This window comes from Nanorana parkeri, unplaced genomic scaffold (assembly GCF_000935625.1).
Source record: "Nanorana parkeri isolate BGI_ZX_2015 unplaced genomic scaffold, ASM93562v1 scaffold65, whole genome shotgun sequence".
Lineage (NCBI taxonomy): Eukaryota > Metazoa > Chordata > Amphibia > Anura > Dicroglossidae > Nanorana > Nanorana parkeri.
Window position 1 is genome coordinate 340,287 of NW_017306333.1, and position 18,592 is coordinate 358,878.

General features: G+C 39.6%; 1 protein-coding gene across 1 annotated transcript in view; it reads left to right on the plus strand.

Moving 5' to 3' along the window:
* The first annotated feature begins 445 nt into the window (after positions 1 to 445).
* Positions 446 to 18,592, plus strand: part of PTPRB (protein tyrosine phosphatase, receptor type B) — a 98,715-nt gene continuing 80,568 nt past the window's right edge. The window contains 3 exon segments of the mRNA XM_018576337.1: positions 446 to 569; positions 11,384 to 11,773; positions 18,056 to 18,303. Of these exon segments, the coding sequence (XP_018431839.1) occupies positions 503 to 569; positions 11,384 to 11,773; positions 18,056 to 18,303 (705 nt within the window). The 5' untranslated portion in view covers positions 446 to 502.

The window sequence follows — 18,592 nt, forward strand, 5'->3', positions numbered from 1 at the left end:
TATATATATATATATATCAGTAACATTTATTTTTGTGTGGATGAATGTTTTACTTTATACAAATTTACATCTGCTTTTAGCCAGAAAACACATTTTAAGTGCACTCTTACATTTACCACAAAGCATCAGATGCAGCTGTACAGTAAAGTGCCTCAGCAAAAATTCTAATGGCAGTTAACTATTTCGCTTTTAGCTAAACTCCAGCATTTCCAGACCTGCTGTGTATATGTGCGGTATGGAAGGACAAGGTTGGTGGGTCATGGTAATGTGCTTGTCTTGCAGTCTGGGCTGCTCTGCTGTGAGACCTCTGTGGAAGGTCCAGACACAAACATACGTACAGATATTAAATCAATGCTGAAGACTGCCATCTTTAGCAGAGTCCCCAAAACAATTGAATAGAAGGAAGTTCTCGTCACTGACTTTTTTCCCTTCGTGAAGGCTCATTTCCTTCCTAGTGCTAGCTTCACTTATCTAGCTTGTTGGACAGAAGCATGGAGTGACTATGAGGTGGAAAATGGATGTGATTTTACTTGTGCTGCTGCTGAGCTGCTTGTCTTATAGGATAACAGGTAAGTGAAAAGACGTACATTTCATATTTGGGGAGGGGAGAGTAACATCTGGAAGTATCATTAATCCAAAACTGTACAGGTATTAGGGAGCAAATGATTCATCTCTACATCCACATCCTATGAGATGTGTTACACAAGATAATCCTGTACACTGTGAATGAAAACAGAGTGTATTACAATACAACACAATATTGTATATCACAATGCTTGCAAGAGTTCAGGTTATTTAGGGTGACCAGATAGTAGGCCTCTAGGAATTATATTACGCTATATGATTTTAATATTTTACATATAGTACTTTAATATCTTTTATAGACCATATTACTCCTTAGCAATTTTATTTATGTTCTTATTTATACTATTATTTGCTTCTAATATCTGAGACATATTAGGCCTGTACTTCCAAAGTCACCTTATATTCAGCATTCAGCTTTTTTTAGTGTTTTTCCTCTAATATTGTGTGAGCTGGTTTTTGGATTGACAGATGCGTTAACAAAATGTATTGAATGTACACTTCAGAGCATGTATACTTGCTTTGAATTAATGGTTCCCATACATTGTAATGAGGGCACATTTGCTCAGATCCTGTCATAGATGATATGTTGTACATACATTTTATACAATATTTGTTTTTTGTACTTTTGTTTGACTATTTGATTTATCTAATAACAATGTTAAAAGCGGTGATGTATCAACCATAAATCAGCTTTAGTATGCTCACAGTAACCTACTGAAAGATTGTTTCTGATTGGCTGTCATGGTTTACCGTATACCATATAGTACGGTCAGAAAAGAAACCACCACTTATTCCCATTTATATTGTATCCAACTCTGCCAAGGAGTAGACTCACCAAGATTAATAAATTCATATGATTAAAGAGGAAACTTTTTTCCATAAATTGAAATATGGTTTATGATTGGTTGGCAGGACAATTTCAATGGGTTATTAATAGTTCCAAAGTCTTTATTACAATATATGGATGGTGAAACTATTAATCAGAGGCATTACATTTATTTTTATGTTAACAGTGTATGCCTCTACATGTATTTTGGTTCAAAATACAAAAACTGGATATATCTGAATATAGTAATTCAGATACTGGATTATTGTTTAGTAAAGCTACATCGAAACAACATTATTTTTGGCCTGTGTCAGCAATATTTTTTTTTTCCAACCAATCAGAACCTGTCAAGCGCATGTTGAGTGGTTGCCGTGAGTTTCCTCACTTTGCTACTCTCATTGTCTATTGAATATGGCCACATTTGAAATAGGGATAACTGCATGGGGTTAGTTGCACATGGGTATATTTACAGAGAAAGAATAGAATCCCTGCCAATCTCCACAATCTGAGCAACATTAGATCCAAAGTTATTAGGAATGCTGTGTAGTCTGGTTACTAAGAATAATGTAGGGATATTATTAGAAACACCATAAAGCAAAGCATATAAAACATACTCCACCACTATACATGACCCCAAAAGGACATGTGAGCAGCCTTGGAAATCATTATAGCAATCAATTATCCCTATTGCAGATTCTTTATTTCAACAACAATCTTCCTCTAGGATTATATCTGCATTTAGTGTATTTTTTGCATGTTGTTTACCTGTAAAAGCCTTCCTTGTGTAGACATTCAAAAGCCTTGAGATTTGTGCTGGGCGCTGCCATCTTGGATGTGATGTCAGCAGGCCCAGCAGACTCAGAGCTGTCACTCAAGTAATACTCTATAGCAGATATGGGCATTTTATGGCCCACAGGCCACATCCAGCCCTTTGTCTATCCCGGTCCGGCCCCTCCTATGCCGGTGCATCCACTGCAAACCATAGGCCAACAATCAGTCTGTGTCCTTTTCAGTCATTGGTTGCTAGGACTGCTGGCGTCCTAACAACCAGTGACATCAAGTGTGTTTCAACCCCCAGCATTACAGGAGGACAGAAGAGTATCTTCTTCCATCCTCTCCTGCAGCTCCACCTCCCGGCTCCTGCCTCTGGCCTATGGAGAAAAAAGAAAAGAAGGTATGTGCCACATACTATGTGGGGAAAATAAAGATGTGCGTTAATCATGCGGTTCCGTGGAATTGATGCATGGTACCGCACAATGCATTTAACATGCTTTACAGTGTGGCATGTGCATTGCATGCACTACTTTTTTCAACTGCACTGAAATGCATGGTATTGCAGTACAGAGCCTTGCAGCGCGGTCGATTATATTGCAGCTGGTAGGTGTGTTTGGGGTGCCTTTCAAATGGTTCGGCCCACCACAGCAGTCCCAGTTTCTCAAGTGGCCCAGTGAGAAAATTAATTGCCCACCCCTGCTCTGTAGTATTCCCAATTGCTCCTCCCCCAGCAGCCACATGAAAGGTTATGTAGGGAGGTGAGTGGGGGGACAGAGGAACTGGTCCAGCACAGAGAGTAGTTAAAGCCGGGCTCCAGGAAAAAATGATTGCACTGGGTGTGTAAATGATCATGAAAAAGCTGCATGTTACGCGTAGTGGGCTACTGCAAAGTATAGAAATCTTACCTGGCAGCATGCTGGCACCTACACATAATGCCTAGCTTCTGGATTCTGAGGAGAAGCATAGCTGCCCCTTATTTCTCCTTGCCCACTTACAACATGAATTTGGAGGAGTAGAAATTATGTCACATGCCTGTTCCCTCCTCTCCTGCTCTAATTACAGATAGCCTTGTATTATTTTTTAAAAATATATAAGGCATTTTGTAAATTGGCCAGTAGCGAGAAGGGGTGGGGATGCAACTGGACCACTTAACTAATATGTTAAGTAATTTTAAAAACTTACCATATTAGATACCATTTTCATACAGAGTTGCTGCTGGTCCTATAAGCTATTTAGAATCCATTCCTAGCGCAGTGATCCTTGGAACCAAATTTTGGAGCACTTAACTGCTCGAGTCGCATCCCTTAACTCCAAGCAGTGCCCAGAAGACCAGCATTGTTTGCCGGAGGCGGAATGCTACAAAGTAATATTTGTATACTTTGCAGCAGCCCTACACATATAACATACAGTTTTTTTTCTGGAGTTTGGCTTCAATTCCCAGAGTTCTATTCAATACAAGGCAAATGGAACTCAATCAGAGATGCGTAAAGGGCTCACCAAACCATATGTTAAAAGCGGTGCCAGAAGTATTGAGAGTATGTAATGAATAGAAATTGGAATGGAATTAGATAGGACATGTTCACTGTAGAGTTTATGAACTGCACAATTAATAATAATTGAGCTCTTTTCAACTTACAGTCAAGCTCAGCAAAACTGAATATTGATATACTGAAAACACTTCTATATAACAGCTCTAACATACTTTTGAATAAAGATAACCTAAGAAGATGGAAAAAGCCTTCCTGAAGCATGAGGTTGCTCCTGGAATAAGCTTTTCACAGGGCCAAAAGTAAAACATTGTCAATGTTTTAGAAAAGCCATTTTGTTTCTGACTAACGCCAATGTTCTTGCTGTTATGAATGGTGCTATGTGATCTACTTGCAGTATTGCAGTTCCTATACATTCATATTACCAGTTCACTTGTGTGAACAGATCCTGGAAATAGCCTACAACCTCCATTTTTGCTTGCATTGAAAGAAAAGACACTGGTGCTGCAAGGAAAACTATCTACCTGCCACAGTTCTCCAGAACCTCAACCTAGTCTGGCCTGTAAAGTATGCAAAAAGTAGTCTCACGTTTTACACCAAAAGGTGTATGAATCTATCCTTCTGATTAAGCTCCTTTTGGTGCAAAATACATCAAAGTGTCAAGTGCTGTGCTTCCAGCAACCGATAACACTCCATTTTGGACTGGCTTCAATAAAGTAATTTCCTGAAACATCATTGTTGTACCAATGCCTGTTGTACCAATGCCTGTTATTGCATACTACTTGCCGGCCCGGTACAGGCAGGTATTTACCTAGGCACAACCAGCATAACACACTAATATCAGTAGTAGGCAAGTAAATTGAATTTAGAGGGCTCCCATGCAATCCAATACTCCTCCAAGCTTAATTTTGAATACAAATTAAGGAATGCTGAGTAGACTAGTTGTGCACCGCTGTTAAAGTAGAACTGAAGCCAAAACTTTCTTTTTAGTTTTGGATTTTTGTGTCCCAATGGGGAGATTTCTTTTAACTTCCTGTCCAATAGCCACAGCAGGAAGTGAGAGGAAATCCCTCAAAGGGGAGGGTAATACCTGGTGGTCAGCAGGGTCAACATACCTAATGTCCCTATTGGAATATTTCCCATCCATCTCTGTCCAAAATTTGGAATCTTCTTTCACTCTCAGTGCTAATAATCACCATGACAGGTAGAGAGGGTGATTCTCCCTAAGGGGAACACAGCAATAAAACCTGACAGATGTTCTAATCCCTCTCAATTCCATTCAAAACTAAATAAAATGGCTTCAGTTGCATTTTCATATAGTTTATTTGTAAAGAACACTCTTATTGCTGACCTCTCCTGAAAATGGTAGTTGCATGGTTGTCTTAATGATCCAAAGCTTCAAAATTTTCAGAGTCACTGGCTAGGAAGAAATGCTGTATGTATTTCTGCAGTTCTGACTTCACTTTGGCATTTCTAATCTGCCCACTTATTCAAGCGTCTGAGAAGGTCAAGCACCTAGCATTTTCAGAAAGAGGTCAGCAACAACCACCTACCTGTCCCACTATCTACATGTTTACAATAAAGGATAGATAAACCCACAAGCAAAAATTGAATATATAGCAGCTTACCAGTCCTAATATGTGGTGGCTGCATTCATTTTATTTTTTAGACCAATAAAATTTTTGGCAAGTACAAGATATACCTTCTGATTTTGCCAGAAATGTCCTTGTCACTACCTGTCCTTTGCCAGAAATGTCCTTGTCACTACCTGTGAACTGAACTGTACATATAAAACAATGTTATCTTCCTTCTATAAACTTTTAATCTTCCACCCCCTATGTAATGGAGAGGAAAGCAAGAATGTTTTAAGACCAGCTTAGCTGACAACCATGGCTCCCTCCATAGATACAGTGGAGAAGTAAGTGTAGCCATCCATGGACAGGAAGTGTGTTATTACCAGCTGCTTGTAAAAATAATGCAGACACCAAATCTAAGGACTGGTAAAATGCAATATATTATTTTTTTGTTGTTGTTGAGTTTAGATACGCTTCAATTACACTGAGTGGCCAGATTATTATGACCACCTGACGTTTGTAGGCAAATTAGCTATAATTTGCTATAATTTTGCGCTGAAGTTGCTAGAGGGCCAGACCATTATAAATAGGGAAGCAGGTTGTTTACCACGACAGTAGAAGTGATTTTTTTCTGAAGATATGGGTAAACAACGCGATTTAACAGCTTTTGAACGTGGGATGATTGTTGGCGCTCGGAGCCATGGAGCGAGTATCAGCAAAACAGCAGAATTCGTTAAATGTTCAAGAGCAGCTGTTGTTAAAGTGTTTAAAGACTGGACTGTCAGCCGAAAATCTGGGTCTGAACGTGCGAATTGTGGCCGTCAGCGACTAGTCAATGTTAGGGCAGAACGGAGAGTGGCAAGACTGGTACAAGACAACAGAAGGGCAACAGTGCATCAAATTACTGCAGATCTTAATCAGGGATCCTCTCAAATGATCTCTGAATGCACTGTTCACCGTACACTGCATCGTATGGGATATGGAAGCCAAAGGCCTGTTCGAACACCTTTGCTGTCTGCAGTTAACAAGATAAAACGTCTCCAATTCGCACAGGAACACAAGGATTGGACAGTCGAGCATTGGAAAAAAGTCACGTTTCCAGTTGCATCATGCAGATGGCAGAGTGAGAATTTGGCGGAAACAGCATGAAAGCATTCACCCCACATGCATGAGTACAACCCTTCAAGCTGGTGGGGGCAGTGTTATGGTTTGGGGCATGTTTTCCTGGCATGATTTGGGCCCTTTAATTCATGTGGAACAATGTCTGAATAGCACAACATACCAAAGTATCATTGCTGATCAAGTTCATCCTATCATGTTGATGGTGTATCCCAATGGAGATGGTTTCTTCCAACAAGACAATGCGCCATGCCACGGTGCTCGTATTGTGCAGTAGTGGCTTCAAGAGCATGAGGGAGAATTTACCTTGCTTAGGTGGCCCCCACAATCACCAGATCTCAATCCAATTGAGCATTGGTGGGACGAAGTTGAAAGAGCCATCAGGCTCTCACAGAACAGGACAGTGCTATTCATCAGGCAGATTCCTTGCATCACTTTTCAACATCTCGTGGATGATCAATGCCAAGAAGCAGTATTGAAGGCAAAAGATGGCCCAACGAAGTACTGATGGGGTGGTCATAATAATCTGGCCACTCAGTGTATATTCCCTGTTATTTATAAGAGTCATGAAGTGAATGGCATCAGAAATACACAATGTTGACGTGCAGGTTCTTGCCTTATTCTTCTTTCCATACTTATAGCAATAAAATACAAATGCTTAAGTGTATTCAGAGCCCATTTTTTTAGTTTTGGATAGAGTAGGGAATGATTACAACCTCAAGTCAAGTTTTTATTGATGTCTGTGTCTGCTAGGGACATTCCCCTTCTTTATTTGTCCTGTTGAACATTGTCCCAGGGAATTCAATGGTGTGAATACAATTTCACAATCAAATTTTAAAAATTAAAAATTAAAATTGTAATTTGTCTTTGGAACAGGAATAGAGAGAAAATCTTCCAATGAGAACATTCGTTCACGTGACAATTGTCTAAGAGGAGCTGTCTCTCACTTTGGAGTGATTTCCTCTCACTTCCTGTTGTGTTAAGGCAACAGGAAGTGAAGAATGTAGTTGGCAAAAAAAAACAGATAGATGTAATCTATAACTATTCCCTAAACTAAGAAAAAAGTTTTGACATATGCTTTAATAAAGCACACTCACTAACCACAATTGTTATATCAACTGGATATCACATCTGTAAATGGACGTTAGTGTTGTCAAATAAAAACATAAATTGCCAATAAACCTGAACTTAAAAAATGAAGATTTGCTGGTATTTGTTGTTGTTTAAAACATTCAAAATAAGAAAGCACAGTACACTTTAGATAGTTATATTGTAAAACCAATATTTGGGTTTCTCTTCATAACCATCCAAAGCAACATAACTATGTAGAGATCATGAGAGACAGAGCACGTATTTATATAGTGCCAACACTTTTGATACTGTAAATTCATGTCAGTCCCTGCCCAGATGGAGGTCCCTATCTCATATGCATACACACAGGGCCAATTTAGACAGAAGCCAATTAACCTACCAGCATGTGGTAGGAAGAAATCCCACAGAAGCACAGGGAGAAAATGCAATTTCCATGCAGTTAGTGCCCTGCCTGGGATTTGAACCAGGGAAGTCCAGGTTGAAGTGCTAACTACTAAGCCACTGTGCTGCATAACCCTTAACATTACCTTAGGACCCAGTGCAGTTTCTACTTTTTTACTGAAAGACAGCTCAGTTGATTAAGCAGGATTCCCCATGCCTTGGGCTAAATTTCCATATCGAATCACTTCTTCTACACAAAATATTTTGGTCTTGTTCTGGAATATTAGGATATTTTGATACTGTGTAAATAACCTTACAGATTTACATGACTGTGCCTAATGGTAAATTTGTCCCTGCCTACGCCCTGTAATATCACTGTCCTAATAGGTTGCACTATAATAGGTCCTACCCTTGTAAGAGGTCCTCATTAAGTTTGGTCTTGGTCTCTCTCTAAGTTTGGTTTTGCTATCCAAAGCTTGGTAACAGAGGTCCTGTTCTCCGATTGGAGGTTGTTTATATCCCAATCAAATAAAAGGATGTCTGTGCCTGCTGGGTCAAAGTAATTTTGCTAAAGATGAAAAGAGGGGCTGATCTGTACTCCTGGAGCAAGAAAAAATAAAGCTGGCTATACATTTAAGCTGTCCATACACTATGCAAATTTTGCACAGTAGGTGCCCCTGTCAGCACCCTTTCACCTGGAATCCCTCAATCAGAAAATCAAAAGAGCTGGTTGGAAAATCTTTGGCTGAACGGTGCTTGTAGTCATCCAGTTGCCAGCCCCCCTCATGTATTTTGACAGTGGCCGATGCCACTGGTGGAATCCAAAGCACATTCATCTATCCACACTGTTTAACATAGATGGAAGAATCTGTTATATATAAAAAAAATTTTAGCCCACAGGTTTAAAAAAAAAAAAATCTAACAATGTATACTTTAGTTAATTTCATCAAGAGTCAGCTGAAATGCGCTCAGTTGGTGGCCTTGTTTCCTGACTCTGGCCTAACATGCTTCAATTGAAATATCGAAGAAGCTGGGTGCAAAATTGTCAGCTGAACAGTGTCTTTATTTAGTCAAATGCAGGCCCTGTTCAGAATACAGTAGGCTGTGCAGCCTAAAAGAAAAAAATGTATATCCTGTTGAGAAAAATAGATATATGAGACATTACTATAGATTGTATAAAGATTTTGGAAAGGAGTGCTTTATAACTGCAGAGTAACCTCTAATACGTGTACTTATCTTACCTATGGTAAAAAGGTTAAAGAAAACTGAATTGATGTTAATATATAGAGTAGTACTTCTGGTGTATCACTATCCTTATAAAAATATTGTATTACTAAGTTATGGTGACAGAGGTGTTACACAGAGTAGGCAAGATGATGATGCACAGGCTTCACCAGTGAACTAAGGCCCCCTTTTTAGGATAGCTATACACAGGGTGGACAGTACATTTGCTCCTTGCAGTGTGAATCTCACCTTTCATTCAGCTGATTGACCACATTTTCTGATGTTTACCCCTCACTGCTCATGATTCTTATATTACCCATCTTGTTATAGTTGAGTATAACTTGTTTAGCTTTAGTTATCAGTTTTATCTTAGATTTGTTTTGTTTTTTCTTATCTTGTCCATTAGACTCTTTCGTAGATTGGTACACATGCAAAGTACAATCTCCATATGGCATGTATATGCAAATGTTACCAACTGTCCAGTTTTACCTAGGGTAGGACCTGTGTCAGAGGGTTTGTGTAGATGGTGGAATGCAGCTTTCAGGTGCATCCCGCTTGTTTTTGAGATCAGTGTGAGATCATTCAGAATTCATTGACAGGTTCATTTGATCTGCAGTTGATCCCCTTCTGACCTTCTGCTGCATCGACCTGCTTCAAGCTGCTTTTCAATTCCCATTGACTTATGCGAGATGAAGTTGTGATAAGAACAAAAGCCCACCAACAAAGACCCTTAAATGATTCTGCTACCTGGTACAGTTTTAGGAGAATTATCCTGATTTAATTAGTGTTCGCTGAAAGACTTTCATTATGTGCAGTCATTTCACCACAGATAACATGGTGATATCATATGCTAGTGGTCCTTGTAACAGGAATGAGGAAAAAACTTTAACAAAGACTCAAACAACAATAAATGATAACCTTCCCTCACTATACGAAAAAAAGTATTTCTTAAGTTTTATATGTGTTACTATTGACGTACCCTGTTGATGAGCCCCAGACTCAGTAAAAACCTAACATGGATGCTAACTCCTTCTCATTCTAAAACTAAAAAACTGTTTGGCTGGGTGTACCCTTTCAAATCTAGATGTTATAGTATAGTTGCATGGTCAGTATGGTTTAGGGTTATTCTTGTGTTTCATAAGAAATAAGAGAGGTCAAATTCTATATATTTTCCCTGTGTATTGAATCAAGAGTCTGTTCTTGCAACCCCAGCTTGTACCAATGTGTCAAGGGCACTGTATACATATTCTGAGATCGGAAAACTCCTAAACATTTACTGTATATCATACTCTATAAGAAAAAATTCATGTAAAAAGTGAAACAAAGGAAAGAATGTAACAATCCAATGTAAAGCATATTTAGTTAAATTGAGTCTGTTCAGGCATTGGGTAAATGCTAAAGTGCTGTGATAGGTCCACTTTACCGTGTCATTCTGACATTTTCCTGCTAAAAACATGCACATGGTTTGCAACACATCAGAATCCACTTTGCTCCACATTTAGAAGGAGCTCTAAAGCATGCAATCTTACCATTATACATTAGCACAGCAGCAGCAGCAGATTATCATGCAAAGTATCATTGTAACACGGCTACAAGACTTTACAAAGTGAAGAATTGCATTGTGGGATTTGATGGTTGTCATTTCGCTCTCTTTTTGAAGTTATTATCCTCAATAAGATGGCATAAAAAGTCTACAACCTGACAATGATCGAGTATGCAGCTAGAGAGTATTATTATTATTATATATTATATATTTTTATGTGTTATACCTTGGGTAGCAAATGTAGGCCCCTTTCACACCTGATCCTGATCACAGCAGTATGGAGCAGATATCCCTGCTGTGACATCCGTCCCCGTACAGTTTTTTCCTCCATCTTGCAATGGGGGAGAAAACTGAAACTCCACATGGACCTCATGTGTGTCTATGGAGAATCGTAAGTAAATGGACATGTGTCCGTTTACATCAGATTACCCCCAATCCGGTCCAGCAAAATGGATCTCTGATCTCCAGACCAGCCGGAGCTGGGGCTAACCGGGTGTAAATGGACGCTGATCCGTTTACACACGGCTGCCCATAGACTTGCATAGAGCCTTCAATCGAGAGCAGCTGAAAAACTGACAGACGGACCCAATCAGACCGCTCATTTGAAAGGGGCCTTAGAGTTTTTACTTTCAGTAGCCTTGCATAAACAGCTGTGATGACATGTTTGCTATTTTTTGTGTTTAGCAGCAAATGAAATAGAGATGACAGTGTACTAATATGTTCAGTTCTGTCAAAAGTGCATTTTGTGTTCAATTATATTGTTCTTTTTTTTTTGTAGAGAGCTTTCAGATCTTCGATGAGCAGAAGAGCGTATGTATTGTTGGGGCTAAAGTTGTGAGTGTGGGAAGATGCAATGTAACAATCCGCAGCCAGCAATGGAAATGGACAGAAGATGGGAAACTACTACACGTGAAAACTTCCAAGTGTCTGAGTGTTTCTTCATCTTCACCGTCACATTCTCGTCCAGCTATCCTTATAGACTGCGCAAAGGCACCTGTGTGGATATGTCATGAAAATGAAGGCCTTCTTGAGGTTGCAAACACCTCTTTATTCCTTAGAAAACAAGGGACAAAGGTTGTAGTTAAAATGAAACACCCTAACACCTGGAAAAGGCTTGAAATGGATGAAAAGGGGAACCTGGCAAATAAAAATATATGTCTAGAAAAAGGTAAGTTGAATAATAGTTATCATGGAGCGAGCTTTCTGATTGGACTATGAAGGCAACACCAAGGGCTAAATTTATAAATCTTCTGCCCCCCATATAGCCATAGATGGAGCTGAGGAGTAATTCCTATACTCGTCAGCACCATCTAGGAGTGTTAGTGCCATGCGAATGGCATTTGCCCTGCGTATAAGTATTATAAATGAAGGGCCAAGTATTTACGTTATAAGGGCTCACCACAGAACCAAAAGCAATATTCAACATGTAGGAAGGCTCTATTCACACCCATGCCTTTTGGTGTGCTGCGCTGTGCTTTTTTATGTGTTTAAATGTATCCTTAAGTAACTCATTTTGCTGGAAACGCCACAAATTGGGCCTGATTTACTAAAGCAATAAATGAGAACGAAGATAAATTGTTATGGTTTGTTTAGATCACAGGCCCACATGTGTGTACGGCATGGTAACAGTTTGCTGTGCATGTTGAATAAAATATATGTAAAAAATGTATCTCTTCTCAGATATGTTACATGGTCTGATCAGTCATCAGAACTTTATTCCCTTGAAGAATTTTTAATAGATGTCTATGGCTGGAGTTCCTCATTGGAAAAAAAGTATTTTATTTTCTACACTTTTTTTTGTTTAATATACACTGAGTGGCCAGATTATTATGACCACCCCATCAGTACTTCGTTGGGCCACGAGATGACTTCGTTGGGCCGCCTCGTGACTCCACGAGATGTTGAAAGGTGATGCGATGAATCTGACACTGCACTGTTGCCCTTCTGTTGGCTTGTACCAGTCTTTCCACTCTCCGTTCTGCCCTAACATTGACTAGTCGCTGACGGCAACAATTCGAACGTTCAGACCCAGATTTTTGGCTGACAGTCCAGTCTTTAAACACTTTAACAATGAGCCCCTCTTGAACATTTAACAAATTCTGCTGTTTTGCTGATACTCGCTCCATGGCTCGAGCCAACAATCATCCCACGTTCAAAGGCTGTTAAATCGCGTTGTTTACCCATATCTTCAGAAAAGAAATCACTTCTACTGTCGTGGTAAACAACCTGCTTCCCTATTTATAATGGTCTGGCCCTCTAGCAACTTCAGCGCAAAATTATAGCTAAATATAGCTAATTTGCCTACAAACGTCAGGTGGTCATAATAAACTGGCCACTCTGTATTTTATATTGAGCTTTTAAATGTAACAAATGCAACAGGTACAGACTTTGCCCAATATTACAAAGAAAATGCAAAATGCAAAACATTAAAAAGATAAAGAAAAAAGTGAGATTTACAACATTATTTAAAACAATGCCTTGGGTGCATGATCCTTAATATTAATTACATAGTACAACATTTTTTTTAATATTCTGCTGACTTAAAGGAAACTTGAGCTGAGTGAAATATTGAGGCTGCCATTGTTAATTTATTTCTAAAAAGGAAATTTCCTGGCTGACTCTGACTTCAATACTTTGAGTCATTGACCTGAAATAAGTACATAGCCCATGAATTCAGATTAAATTCAGAATTCCTGGTCTCCATACTTGCTCAGAGCCTATAATTTGCCATTTCTAATAAAAAAGCAAAACAAAGTCAAAGATAGCCTTCTATATTCATCATTTTACTGTTGATCCTTCTGCCTGTTATAAAGCTCTGCTTAGAGACAAAGCTGGAGCTTTCAGCCATAAAATAAATATATCTCATATGGAGAATCCTCATAATATTGCAGCGTTAGATTGTGCAAGATCCAGTTCCTATATTCCAATTTTTTCATGAACTAAATATTAGGATAATTGTATTGTAATAGGATAGAAATTCTGTTTTGGGGACATGTATTCTCAGAATACATGTCCCCAAAGAAGAATACTATTCTGCCCTAGGGACATGTGTCCTGCTTTGGGGACATGTATTCTCAGAATACATGTCCCCAAAGCAGAATGCTATTCTGCCTTAGGGACATGTATCCTGCTTTGTGGACATGTATTGTTAGAATACATGTCCCCAAAGCAGAATACTATTCTGCCTTAGGGCCATGTGTTCTGCTGTGGGGACATGTGTTCTGCTGTGGGGACATGTGTTCGGCTTTGGGGGCATGTGTTCTGCTGTGGGGACATGTGTTCAGTTCTGGTGACACCCGTATTGAGCCCTGGTGGGAAACTGCCCCAAAATCATCAGTCTGTGTTGTTTTAGAAAAAAATGTCACATGTCCCTTTAAGAAAAAGTATCGGTAATTGGTATCGGCAAGTACATGAGGGACAGTACTTGTACTTGTACTTGGTCCTAAAAAAGTGGTATCGGGACATCCCTACTTAAATGCATTTTAAGGTTTAACATTTTTAGTCATTTTTGTCCTCTTAATAATGCAATCCATAAAACCTGCCCTAGCAAAAGTATTTTTTTCAATGATTTGATATTATATTCTTTCTAAATGTAATTAAATAATATTTTTAAATAAACTTACGTTTAAATGAAATTTAAAACTATGTGGCATAATGACAGGGAAGTCCACCTTGCATGTTAAATATAATACACTCCTTTCTTTTTAATGAGACACTACAAAAAAGGTTTGACTGTCTTCCAAATGTGTATGTGCCAAATGTTCGTGCAGCACTTGGCACATTGAGTTTCCTATGGAAGGAAAGGCAGGTCCTTTCAGCACACTTGCTTAGTGTTACGGTACTTGACTGTGATTCGCACTGTTCAAGGACGTATTTATTCAAAGGCCAAGCAAGTGCTGAAAGAAATCTGTCATTAATATGACACAGACATACTTTATATCAAAGGTACATAATAAAATGAAACTTAGCATAACATACAGAGCTAAAGATAATCAAGGGGAGTGTTTTATTTAGGGGTCTATTCACAAAGCTGCCGAAGGATCTAGCCATAGCTTCGGCTGATCCTTCGGCTAGCTTCGGCCCCAGGACCCCTTCGGTTTAGTAGAACCGAACAGCTGCTGTACGGGCTATTCACAATGGCCGGCTGTTCGGCCAGCTTCGGCTTTCACCTCGGCTATTGCAGAGACAGATTAGCGTCCCTGGTTACCTGGTAACCAGGGACGCTGATTTGTCATTACTCTCCCGGATGATCTGGGAGTCTCCCGCTATTAGATTGCGGCTCACGGCCGCCCGGAAGAGAAACACTTTCTCCGGAAACGTTTACTCTGCTCGATCGAGCAGAGTAAACCTTTCCTTGCGATCTGTTTTCTTTTTTTTTCTGACATGGGGCCGCCATCAGTCAGGAAAACAAAAAGCTAGCATAGGAATGCATAGCTAGATTCCTATTGGCTATTTCACTTTGTAATAGCCAGTAGCAAACTAGCTATTGCACCCGCCCATTGCTGCTGTCAATCAGCAGCGCAGGACCTGAAGTTCTCCATCAGGTCCCCTTCTAGTGATTGACAGCAGGAGAGGGCGGGTGCAATATCTAGTTTGCTATTGGCTATTGCAAAGTGAAATAGCCAATAGGAATCAAGCTATGCATTCCTATGGTGTTTTTTTTTTATTATTCTGACGGCAGCAGAACCGCCCGGCCAATAGAAAACAGTTGGATGGAGCTAGCTGTCACTGCTAGCTCCACACAATCGTTTTCTATTTATTTTACTACTTTTTAAACAATTTTTCTAGTTACCGAGCACAATAGACGAATTGCAGAATAGCCGAGCCGAATGCCGCTCGGTGGCATTTGGCTATTCACTCACTGCTGTTCGGCATCTATGAGAATAGGCTGAACAGCAGCGAGCAGTCTGCCGGAGGTTCGGCTCAGCCGATCCAGATGTTGGATCGGCTGAGTCGAATTCCTTCTGCACTTCGGGTCGGCCGAACAGCGGAGCTTGTTTGGCCGACCCGAAGCCAGCTGAAGCCACCCGATATACGGCTGATTTCAGCCGATATACGGCTGAAATCAGCCGTACAAGCCTGAAGTAAATAGCTGAACAGCGTTAGGCTCACTTCACTTCGGGTCGCTTATTCACTCGGCTGCCTATGGCAATTTTGTGAATAGACCCCGTAATGTTTTATGGGTTCAACATCATCTGCGGCATCATGGCATTTATCGAAAGAAAAATGTTTGCTTTCTTAAAATCTACGACCATCGTCTATGTTTAATTGCAGATGTCCGTTGTGTATTCTCCTGTCTGTATTCTTGTAACCATAAATTCCATTGCGGTAGTTTTACTCTTTTCCTTATGCTTCTGGCACACATGCCCAAGTGACCAGTACTGACTGACCTTATTTAGAAAAAAAGGGCTTCATGATCAACTTCCCACCCTCACCCCCACTCTGCATTCTAGGTTTCAATGAAACAATAACACAATCTGCAGGCATTGCCAATCTCCTATACATTTCAGGAAATAATAATATTAGAAAAAGCAACAAATACCCTCTAAATGGAGTTACCCACTTGTTGCCCTCTTTCTATAAATAAATAATTATATTAAATTTACTCATTATTTCTAGGGAGCTAAAATAACAAAGTTATATTTGCCAAGACCATTCAGCAAGTCTCCTCTTCTGCTCCAGCGACAGAATGTCCTTCGATGTCCTTATGTTCTATACACTGTGTAGGACGTGATGACTCACTGGACCATAGACTGCTGGAGCGGAGGAGGAGAGAGGCTGAAGGAACTGGTCTAAGAGCCAACCGGGATCATGGTTCGGGTGAGCATATATTGTTATTTTAGCTCCCTAGACAAAAGAAACACTTAACCCTTGCAGTGTGGGAGTAGTCCCACTGCAAGGGTTAAGATTTGATTTGCCCGGAGGCCTGCTTTAACAAATTACTATCATTTCAAAAGTTACGTTCAATATTTTGAAATCTATAGCTTTAACTAAAGAAAAACCCTGGTGATCATGCTATAAAAGTCATTGTTTAGGACCTTCCTGTTATAGAGCAACGTTCTGTTGCTGTCTCCCACTTGCTATTCTGACTTGTCATCCTGTCACGTGGACTTCCAGTGAAGGTTCCAAGTGGCCATGCCACTGTTCATTCTGACCTTGTCTCCATCATGAAGCCCACCTAGAACAATGACATCCAGCTGCTGTTGCAACACATTGATGTATAAAGGAAAATGATGATAATTGTTTAGAATACACAGTGCTTTGGCAAACAATATATAATTCAGTTAGGTTTTAGATCTGTTTTAATAAAGAGTGCAAAGAGCCGAGCACTAATTACAAATTGCAGGAATCATAGCAACTCATGAGAATTCTGTTTACTTGAACTACAAGGTGGACCAGCTGTGGGTGGTTTCTGACTGGTCCACCCTTACAGCCCAGGAAATATTTTGCTATCCTTAGAAGTTGCAGAGGGCAAGCTATTGTTTCAGTACATATACCAAACACACAAAAATAGTGTAGCACTTAAAACAATTACAAAGTGTAAAAAAACTCCTCTACTAATACTGTGACATTTGCTTTAAATAACACAGTCTCATTAAAGCATACCTTTACCCCCTTTCAATAAAAATCACAGCAGCATGCAGTTCTACACGCTGATTTAAAATCATTTTACATTCATTAGTTAAACTTGTTTTTCATTTACTTACAAACAGAGTTCATCCACTTCCTGGTCCAGTTCTGGCACAATGATGTAATGTGCCAAAGCGTTGCATCCTGGGAAGGTTACACCAGCCGAGCATTGCTGGGAAATCTCATCTGTAATCTCATGAGATCCTAGGGAAAGGCATTTCCTCCCCTGAGATGATGCACATGGCCAATGAATGAAGTGGCGACATCTACCATATAGGGACACCGACCAAAATAACAATTTTACAGATATTTTAATACTTTCACACATATTCTTATGTTCCTTATAGAAATAAACAAATTGTCTGAAGTTGGGTTACACATTACACCATCTAATACAATAAAGATACACAATAAAGATACACAACAGGGGCGTCCCGAGGCTGGGTGACACCCGGAGCGGTATACTGCCGGGTCCCCTCCTCTCTCCTGATACTGTCGGGCGTTCAGTCCTTGACCGAGCGCCCGACTTTTCAGAGGGGGGTGACACCAAAATGACTGAGAGTCATTTTGGTGTCACCCCTCCAATGGTGTCACCCGGGTGCGGGCCGCACCCCCCGCACCCCCCTTGTGACGCCACTGATACACAATATCATTATGCCACCTCTACATTGCATAAACACTGTATATATAAATACCTATATAAATAAACAAATAAATAAACATATAGATAAATAATCCCATAAATAAATACACAATCACTGCTTGTTTTACTTCTGCAATGTTTTTTTCTAAAAAGCAATGCACGTTCCTTTAATTATAGATGTGAAGCATACTACAGTGAGTCCTACAACTGCAAGTACTCTACTCTCCACCACTGAACCACCAGTTCCAGTTACCACTATCACTGAGATAAACTACACTAATGTTACACATATAACTCTGGACACCAGCACTCCGAGCCAGCAGCAGAATGAAAGTCTCATATCTACAGAAAATTACTTGTCTACTGTCACTGCACAAGAATGGAATGCAACAACATCACAACCTTATATTAATGCAATTATAGAGGTAAGATTACTTTTGGTTTCATTACTACTATTATTTATTTTTTGTATTTATTTATCTTTTTCACACATTTTACTACAAAATCAGCTCTATAAATCTCTGTTCTATGTACCAACTAACAATGGCTCAGAATTCTTAAAAAACACAGATTTTTATGATGTATGGCTATTTCTTCTAGACAGTATTAAGTATTCAGTACCTCCCACCTATTCCTATTTTAGTGATACACTCAGAATGTTTGGACCCTGAAAGGGTCTTAAAGAGTTTTTTAAATAGAACATAAATTAGCAGA